The sequence below is a fragment of the Halichondria panicea genome, chromosome 10, assembly GCF_963675165.1.
Source record: "Halichondria panicea chromosome 10, odHalPani1.1, whole genome shotgun sequence".
Classification (NCBI taxonomy): domain Eukaryota; kingdom Metazoa; phylum Porifera; class Demospongiae; order Suberitida; family Halichondriidae; genus Halichondria; species Halichondria panicea.
In genome coordinates this window covers 1,818,004-1,828,547 of record NC_087386.1, presented here as the reverse complement: position 1 = coordinate 1,828,547, position 10,544 = coordinate 1,818,004, and the positions used below count along the sequence as shown (strand labels likewise).

Here is a 10,544-nt window from a genome sequence, read left to right as displayed (position 1 = left end):
TCCTTCACACACAGACACAGTGTATTTGGCAGAGTCATTAATTTTGTTTCACTACCATTTGTGTTTAGCCACACAGGAGGAGAGAGTGTTGACTGCATGGTAACCATGGAGCTCACAGGTCAGGGTAACCTCTCCAGTCTGTAGATACCCACTGACATCAGGTGTTGTAATGACATGCTCTGGAATGGAAGGAACAGCAAGTTAATTAGTCATGTATTAAGTAATTTAGGTACCTGAGAACTCCACTAAATACACTGTTGAGTTCATTAAATCCACATCGTGTGTTGTTGTTGCTATGCATTCATAATTATCAGCATCACTAAAGTCCAGATTGTTAATCGTCAACTTAGTTGTTCTGCTTCCATCTCCAATGGTGATTCTGTAGTCCTTACTATTTTCTATAATAGCATTGTTTCTCTTCCACTGCCATACGTACAATCCTTCACTGGAAACAGTGCACACTAAATCTGTTGATCCTCTTCTCAGGTCGTCCGCACTTGGCTGAACAATAATTGATGATGGTGTTTGAAGGATTACAGCCTTAAGTTGTTGAAAAGGAGATAGAGGCTGTGTGAGGTTCGCAGCACTAAGTGATGTGAATAGCCGAATACTATAATAGTTCTGATTTGGTTGTCTGTCTGAGTCAGATCTTGATTATCAAATTATACAGGTTGTGATACTTGTTTCGGTTCGATCTCTCAGGCTTCGGGTATATTCAACTACAGATAGTCTAGGTTCTGGCAAACTGATTCGACTGGCAGGACTGTTCAAGAAACTGAGCTTTATAGCAGTAATCCCAGCCGTTGCTGTAGTGAGGTCAAAGTCAATAAAACTATTCAATGAGTCTCTGTTCCAAGCAATGAAATGTCTGAAATAACTATTGAGATCAGGAGGAGATGGAATGATTGCTCCGTCACCCAGTACAACACTGTAATCACAGACAATGTATCTAGCAAGAATGCTCCTCCGTGTACAATTTGATGGATAGGTGATCAGAACATCGTTGTATGTAATTGGATCACCATCTAACCACATACCTCGATACAGTGTAGGAAGGGCTAATTGGCATAAAATAAATGTTCAAAATTAATGTCTGCCTAAGCTCACCTGTTTGATTACAAGTGAGAGCATCACAAATAGCCACTGATGAGCAGAGCCGTTAGAAATTAGAAATAGAATCATGATTGCTCAGATTATAGTAACTATACTATATATTATTATTCTAGAGGAGTCGACACACATACGTAGGCTTCATTCTTTGTCAATGACACGACGCGTCTTTCGGAAATCTCTTCATATATTACATCCTGCACAGAAATTGAGGTGTCTTCCCTTTCTTGTATGGAGAGAGAATTAGGTACTTGTAAAGCTTCAGTCGAGTGTATTAAGGAATTCTTTGTTTTGTTGATCTTCCTCAGTAGGTAAACGATGAAGATTATGAGGAGAAGTAATGCAATCACTAGGAGAGTTACTATGGATACTAATCCGTATAAGTTGCATGAGAACGGGTTCACAAATTGACGATTTGCACATAGGGGCATCAGTGTACTGTATAGCTAGTCTGCAGCACTAATTTGACAATGTTTGATATACAGTCAACTCTCTGTTGCTCAATTCTCTTCCTTAATTATTAAAACACAAACTATTGCACACACGCATGCACGCACGCACGCATTATATGTTTACAGCTGGCCTTGTCCCCATGACCACTTCCTCTACTCAAAAAGACGCCTGAGAAGGAGGCTAGTTTACAGCTATTTTGCACAAAACTAATTCACTAACACTATTAACACAGACATTGACAAATTAGTCCAGGATAATGTTAATAACTTTTTGGTTGTCTAAGAGTCGACACACACACGTAGGCTTCGTTCTTTGTCAATGACATGTCACGTCTTTCAGCTATCTCTTCATATATCACATCTTGCACAGAAATTGAACACTTTTCTTTTACGGAGAGTAGATTAGGTACTTTTACAGCTTCAGTCAGTAACGATTTCTTTTTGTTTATCTTCCTCAGAAGGCAAACGATAAAGACAATGAAGAGAAGTAATGCAATGACTAGGATGGTTACTATGGATACTAAAATATGTACAGGAGGCAACTGGTTATTAGGTGCTAACGTAGGCAGCGTTGAACGAGTAGTCAAATGGGGTGTGGTTGGAGGAGGTGGTGCAGTGGGAGGGGCTGTACCCTCTACTATTATGAGTTGAGTGACACTCTCTCCTCTGACACCACGACACGTGTAGGTACCTCCATCAGCTGATGAAAGGTTGTGAATTGTGATGCTCAGAATAATACTAGGGACGACAGTGCCATTCTGTAGAATTATGGTGTTGTTTCCTTCAAACACGGACACAGTGTATTTGGCAGAGTCGTTTGGTTGACTACCATTTGTGTTTAGCCACACAGGAGGAGAGAGTGATGACTGGTAACCATGGAGCTCACAGGTCAGGGTAACCTCTCCAGTCTGTAGATACTCACTGATATCAGGTGTAGTAATGACATGCTCTAGAATGGAAGGAACAGCAAGTTAATTAGTCATGTATTAAGTAATTTAGGTACCTGAGAACTCCACTAAATACACTGTTGATTTCATTAAATCCATATCCTGTGTTGTTGTTGCTATGCATTCATAATTAGCAGCATCACTAAAGTCCAGATTGTTAATCGTCAACTTAGTTTTTCTGCTTCCGTCTCCAATAGTGATTTTGTAGTCCTCACTATTTTCTATCATATTGTTATCTCTCTTCCACTGCCATGTGTACGATCCTTCTCCCAAAATAGTGCACACTAACTCTGTTGATCCTCTTTTCTGGTCATCTGCACTCGGCTGAAGAACAATAGATGATAGTGTTTGAAGGATGACAGCCTTAAGTTGTTGAAAAGGTGGTTGAGGCTTTGTGCAAACTCGTATTTTACTCAGAAAGATCCAATCAAAATCATGAAGCACTGTGAATTGGAACCTAATTCTGAGGTTCGCAGCACTAAGTGGTGGGAATGGCCAAATGCTAATAGTTCTGATTTGGTTGTCTGTCTGAGCCAGATCTTGATTATCAAATATCCAGGTTGTTATACTTACTTCACTTCGATCTCTCAGGCCTCGGATATATTCAACTACAGATAGTCTAGGTTCTGGCAAACTGATTCCATTGGCTGGACTGTTTAAGAAACTGAGCTCAATAGCAGTAATTCCAGCCGTTGTTGTAATGAGGTCAAAGTCAACATAACTACTCAATGAGTATCTGTTCCAAGCAATGAAATGTCTGAAATAACTTGCACTATTGAGATCAGGAGGAGATGGGATGATTGCTTCGTCACCCAGTACAACACTGTAATCACAGACAATGTATCTAGCAAGAATGTTTGGCTGTGTACAATTTGATAGATAGGTGATCAGAACATCGTTGTATTTAATTGGTTCACCATCTAACCACAGACCTCGATACGTCGTAGGGTTAACTAAACAGTTGGATTACAATATGAAATAAATTTTCAAAATGTCTGCCTGTTTGATTACAAGTGAGAGCATCACAATAGCCACTGATGAGCAGAGCAGTTAGAAATAGAATCATGACTGCTCAGATTAGAGCAAGAGCTAATTTGTTTAAGTATAAAACTTTAGCTATGAATAATTATGTGTACAAGAGTTGCAGTATATACTCAGAATGGGGGGCATGCAGAATGGAACAAATTATATAGTGGAAGGATTACGCATGAATTGAAAAAGTGAATGATCTGCACATAATAGGGACGTCAACAACTAATGTACCGAGGTATTACTGAGTAATTATGATATGGTTTAAATAATTTCCTACACTAAAGTGACAAGTTTATACAAACAATCACAAACACCAGTGTTCATGAGTCAACTCTCAGTTGATCAATTTAATATCGCAAAATACTTCGACATATACTATACATATCATATGATCTCAATGGAACATGCATGTCCGCTATTAGATATTTCGACTTTATAGGCTTTCGTTTGACATTGGGCTTAATCTCCACAGGGGTCTAACTGGCTGTTTGGACGTCTTCGTCGCTATTGTGGGTTTCCCAGGAACAGGTGGTTTATTTAACAGCATTCTCAGATTGCTTCTCAAATGGAGTTACTACTGTACACAAGTAACACACAAAATGTTTACAGCTAGAAAAATTAAAGTGTCAGGTAAATGGTATATGCAAACAAAAGTAAACACAGGATAGTGTTAAAGGTCTGCTCAGTGAAATGTTAATTTTAATCTAGAGGAGTCGACACACACACGTAGGCTTCGTTATTTGTCAATAACATGTCGTTTCTTTCGGCAATTTCTTCATATGTCACATCCTGCACAGAAATTGAGGTGTCTTCCCTTTCTTGCATGGAGAGAGAATTAGGTACTTGTACAGCTTCATTCAAACGTATTTTCATCTTGTTGATCTTCCTCAGTAGGTAAACGATGAAGATTATGAGGATAAGTATTGTGAGTACTATAATAACACTCCCTACTTGCAGCTGCTATGATGACAATGGTTTCATCCATTACAGGGACACGAGTGGTAGTTTCATTGCCAGGGGGTGGAGTGGGAGTGATGCCTGCAGTAAATACGAGAGAATAATAACAATGCAGTAGAAACTAAGTTATAATTGTTTCTGATAATAGACATATAAAATGTAAAATGAAAGTAAACTCAGTCACAGTTTACTCACCCTTTATAGACGTAGAAATGCATGTTTGCGATACCATGTTTGGATCAGTCCCTTCCAATATTGTGAGTTGAGTGACACTCTCTCCTCTGACACCACGACACGTGTAGGTACCTCCATCAACTGATGAAAGGTTGTGAATTGTGATGCTCAGAATAATACTAAGGACGACAGTGCCATTCTGTAGAATTATGGTGTTGTTTCCTTCAAACACGGACACAGTGTATTTGGTAGAGTCGTTTGTTTCACTGCCATTTGTGTTTAGCCACACAGGAGGAGAGAGTGATGACTGGTAACCATGGAGCTCACAGGTCAGAGTAACCTCTCCAGTCAGTAGATGTCCACTGACATCAAGTGTTGTAATGACATGCTCTATAAAATGGAATGAACATCACAAAAAATCATAGTGTAGTGTAAGTATGATATTTAAGTACCTGGAAACTCCAGTACATACACTGTTGAGTTCCTGACATTCGCATCCAGTCTTGTCATTACCGTACATTCATATTCAGCAGCATCACTAAACTCTAGATTGTTGATTGTCAACTTAGTTGTTCTACTTCCATCTCCAATGGTTATTCTGTAGTCCCCTTTATTTTCTATCATAGCATTGTCTCTCTTCCACTGCCATGTGTATGAACCTTCACTGGAAATAGTGCACACTAACTCTGTTGATCCTCTTCTCAGGTCCTCTGCACTTGGCTGTATATTGTTTGATGGTGGTATTTGAAATGTTACTTCTGGTTGTAAGTTTGGTTGAAGGTCTGTACAAAAGCGTACTTCACTCAGAAAGATCCAATCAAAATCATGAAGCACTGTGAATTGGAACCTAATTCTGAGGTTCACAGCACTAAGTGGTGTGAATGGCTGAATACTAATAGTTCTGATTTGGTTGTCTGTCTGATCAAGATGTTCATTATCAAATATCCAGCTTGCAATAAGCGATACAGCTCCAAAATGAACTACTGATATTGTAATGTCTGGCAAACTGATTCTGTTGGTAGGACTGTTCAAGAAACTGAGCTCTATAGCAGTAATCCCAGCCGTTGCTGTAGTGAGGTCAAAGTCAATATACGAATTCACTGAGTTGCTCATCCCAATGAAATGCTCGAAATAACTTGAAGTATTGAGATCAGGAGGAGATGGAATGATTGCTCTGTCACCCAGTACCACATCATAGTCACAGAGGATGGAGATTTCCTGAAGATTTTGCCGCATACAATTTGGTGGATAGGTGATGGGGACACCATTGTAATCATTCCCAATATCTGACCACAGACGTCGATACGTCATAGGGTTCACTAAAACATTAGGAATACAGTTACTATGACATTAATCTTCAAATGTCTGCTTAAGCTCACCTGTTTGATTACAAATGAGAGCATCACAATAGCCACTGATGAGCAGAGCAGTTAGAAATAGAATCATGACTAATACTTTGTTAATCCAACTTCTTAAGTATATGAATTATAGTGATGTAGGTTAGCTATACTGGTATGAGAGGCGGATATAGTTTAGGGGGTGGAATTATTTGTTTGTATCATGTATAGATAAACAAATATGGGGCATGCAGAATGGAAACATACACACATGAAGTGACAAATGAATATTGAATGACTGGGCATAGGACGTCAACGGTGTACTGAAGTACATCGCATGGTATACATAATCTGCCATATAGGCATGCAACTTTACACCGGCAGACAACTTCAATGTTGACAAACAATTAGTGTACATGAATGATCTCTCTGTTGCTCAATTCTTGTAACTTAACAAAACACATCTACGTATATCTATACACACCATGATTTCAACTAATATAACGTGTTCGCTATCCAAGGCAAGGCTTTATTTAGGCTTTGGTTTAACACTGGTTAATCTCCACAGGGGGTCTCCCAACGGGGGGGTAGAACTGGCTGTTTGGACGTCTTTGTCGCTATTCTGGGTTTTTCCCAGAAACAGGTGGTTTATTATAATAGACATTTCAAAGCAACTCAAATGGAACTACTATTGTACACACATATACGTGTCAGGGTAGAATAAATGGATAATTATGCACAAATGCACAAACAATAGTAAACAAAGACATTGACTTAGTCCAGAATAATGTTAAAGGTCTGCTCAGTAAAAGTTTAATTTTTTGGTTGCCTATTTCTCTAGAGGAGTCGACACACACACGTAGGCTTCGTTCTTTGTTAATGACATGACGCTTCTTTCGGCAATCTCTTCATACGTCACATCCTGCACAGAAATTGAGGTGTCTTCCCTTTCTTGTATGGAGAGAGAATTAGGTATTTGTACAGCTTCAGTCAAACGTATTTTCATCTTGTTGATCTTCCTCAGTAGGTAAACGATGAAGATTATGAGGATAAGTATTGTGAGTACTATAATAACAGCCACTACTGCAGCTGCTATGATGACAGTGGTTTCATCCATTACAGGAACACGAGTGGTAGTTTCGTTGCCAGGGGATGGAGTGGGAGTGATGCCTGCAGTAATAAATACGAAACTAAGTTATAATTGTTTCTGATAATAAGCATGTATAATGTATAATGAAAGTAAACTCAGTCACAGTTTACTCACCCTCTATAGACGTAGAAATGCATGTTTGCGATAACATGTTTGGATCAGTCCCTTCTAATATTGTGAGTTGAGTGACACTCTCTCCTCTGACACCACGACACGTGTAGGTATCTCCATCAGCTAATGAAAGGTTGTGAATTGTGATGTTGAAAATGATACTAGGGACGACAGTGCCATTCTGTAGAATCATGGTGTTGTTTCCTTCACACACGGACACAGTGTATTTGGCAGAGTCATTTATTTCACTGCCATTTGTGTTTAGCCACACAGGAGGAGAGAGTGATGACTGGTAACCATGGAGCTCACAGGTCAGGGTAACCTCTCCAGTCTGTAGATATCCACTGACATCAGGTGTAGTAATGACACGCTCTAAAAAAAGGAAGACAGCAACAAACAATATGTATATAAGTAAGAGCAGGAGTACTTAATGTACTCCTGGTAAGATGTTTAGGTACCTCTAAAAAAAGGAAGACAGCAACAAACAATATGTATATAAGTAAGAGCAGGAGTACTTAATGTACTCCTGGTAAGATGTTTAGGTACCTGGAAATTCCAGTACATACACTGCTGAGTTCATGACATTCGCATCTCGTCTTGTCATTCCCGTACATTCATATTCAGCAGCATCACTAAAATCTAGATTATTGATTGTCAGCTTAGTTGTTCTACTTTCATCTCCAATGGTGATTCTGTAGTCCCCTTTATTCACTATTATAACATTATCTTTCTTCCACTGCCATGTGTACGAACCTTCACTGGAAACAGTGCACACTAACTCTGTTGATCTTCTTCTCAGGTCCTCTGCATCTGGCTGGATATTGTTTGATGGTGGCATTTGAAATATTACTTCTGGTTGTAAGTTTGGTTGAAGGTCTGTACAAAAGCGTACTTCACTTACAAAGACCCAATTAAAATCATGAAATTCTGTGAATTGAAACGTAATTCTGAAGTTCGCAGCACTAAATGGTCTGAATGGCTGAATACTAATAGTTCTGATTTGGTTGTCTGTCTGATCAAGATTTTGATTATCAAATATCCAGCTTGCAATAGGTGCTACAGTTCCAAAATAAACTACTGATATTGCAATGTCTGGTAAACTGATTCTGTTGGGAGGACTGTTCAAGAAACTGAGCTCTATAGCAGTAATCCCAGCGGTTACTGTAGTGAGGTCAAAGTCAATATACGAATTCATTGATGCACTCATCCCAATGAAATGCTCGAAATAACTTGAACTATTGAGATCAGGAGGAGATGCAATGATTGCTCCGTCACCCAGTACCAGGTCGTAGTTACAGATTTCATGGAGATTTTGCCGCATACAATTTGGTGGATAGGTAATGGGAACACCATTGTAATCATTCCCAGTATCTGACCACAGACGTCGATACGTCGTAGGGTTCACTAAAACAGTTGGAATACAATATAACATTAATCTTCAAATGTATGTTTAAGCTCACCTGTTTGATTACAAGTGAGAGCATCACAATAGCCACTGATGAGCAAAGCAGTTAGAAATAGAATCATGATTGTTCAGTTAAAGACAAGACCAACTTCAGCATGATGAATTAGTGATGTACAGTCATGCATGTGTATGAGAGGCCGATATATAGAAAAGAGGTGGGACTATTCATGTAGATTAGCAAATACGGGACATATAGAATGGAAAGTATGCATGCATGAATTGACAAATCGACAAATCGAATGATCACATAGAAACATCAACGTGTGCTGAGGTATATATCGCTGATAACATCAATAAAAACAAATATCAGTGTTCATGAATCAAATCTCTGTTGCTCAATATTATCCCCACTTCAAAAAATGCTTATATATCTACTACATTATCACATGCCTGTAGATCTGAACATTTTTGCTATACCAAGCAATATAGTTAAATAAGGCTTTGGTTTGACATTGGGCTTAATCTCCACAGGGTATAAATGGCTATTTGAATGGCTTCGCCGCTATTGTGGGTTTCCCAGGAACAGGTGGTTTATTAAACAGCATTCTCAAATTGCTAGAATGTGTGTGAAGCAACTCATATAGAAGTACACACACACACAATATGACACACAGTATGTTTATAAGCTATATATAGACAAATCTAAAGTGTCAGGGTACTAAATAGAATTATGCACAAAATTTAATGATAAATAAGTCCAGGATAATGTTAAAGAGCTGCTCATGCAGTAAAAGGTTAATTTTTTGGCTGTCTATTTTTCTAGAGGAGGAGTCGACACACACACGTAGGCTTCGTTCTTTGTCAATGACATAACGCTTCTTTCGGCAATCTCTTCATAGGTCACATTCTGCACAGAAATTGAGGTGTCTTCCCTTTCTTGTATATGTATGGAGAGAGAATTAGGTACTTGTACAGCTTCAGTCGAGCGTATTAAGGAATGTATTATCTTGTTGATCTTCTTCCTCAGTAGGTAAACGATGAAGACAATGAGGAGAAGTAATACAATCACTAGGATAGTTACTACAGATACTAATCTATGTACTGTTGGTAGCAAAACATTATTAGATGCTGATGTGTGCTGAGTAGTCACAGGTAGTGCAGTAGTGGGAGGTGGTGTAGTGGGAGGGGATTTCCCTTCTGCAATAATCACAAGTTGAGTGACACTCTCTCCTCCTCTGACACCACGACACATGTAGGTACCTCCATCGGCTGATGATAGATCTCGAATTCTAAGCCAGACAATCACACTAGGGATAGCAGTGCCATTCTCAAAAACGATGGTGTTCCCTCCTTCATCAGAAGTGATGGTGTATTTTGATTTTGTAGATGCGGTTATTTCACTGCCACCCAAGTCGAACCACACAGGAGGAGAGAATGATGACTGGTAACCATGGAGCTCACAGGTCAGGATAACCTCTCTAGTTTGTAGATATCCACTGACATCAGGTATTGTAATGACATGCTCTATAAAAAGAAAAAGGAGGACAGTAACAAACAGTTTGCGAAAGATATGCTTAGGTACCAGTATACATACACTATTTCCAGATGTGGAAACGACATGGAAGGACAGTAATATACATTTAATAGGTGAACATGTGCACGAGTACATGCAGGGTGAAGAATGGCAATTTGTATCAAGTAATTTAGGTACCTGGAAATTCCACTAAATACACTGTTGAGTTCCTTAAATCCACATCGTGTGTTGTTGTTGCTATGCATTCATAATTAGCAGCATCACTAAAGTCTAGACTGTTAATCGTCAACTCAGTTGTTCTGCTTCCGTCTCCAATGGTGATCCTGTAGTCACCA

General features: G+C 39.1%; 1 protein-coding gene across 1 annotated transcript; it reads right to left on the bottom strand.

Annotated features, from left to right (window-relative positions):
* Positions 1 to 6,740: 6,740 nt before the first annotated feature.
* LOC135343333 (uncharacterized) lies at positions 6,741 to 8,924 on the bottom strand. The gene is made up of 4 exons (XM_064540339.1): positions 8,731 to 8,924; positions 7,817 to 8,674; positions 7,274 to 7,642; positions 6,741 to 7,179 (listed from the first exon to the last, which is right to left on the bottom strand). Exons 1-4 carry the CDS (start codon positions 8,795 to 8,797, stop codon positions 6,839 to 6,841), a joined length of 1,635 nt encoding a protein of 544 aa, XP_064396409.1. The 5' UTR covers positions 8,798 to 8,924; the 3' UTR covers positions 6,741 to 6,838.
* Between the last annotated feature and the right edge of the window lie 1,620 nt (positions 8,925 to 10,544).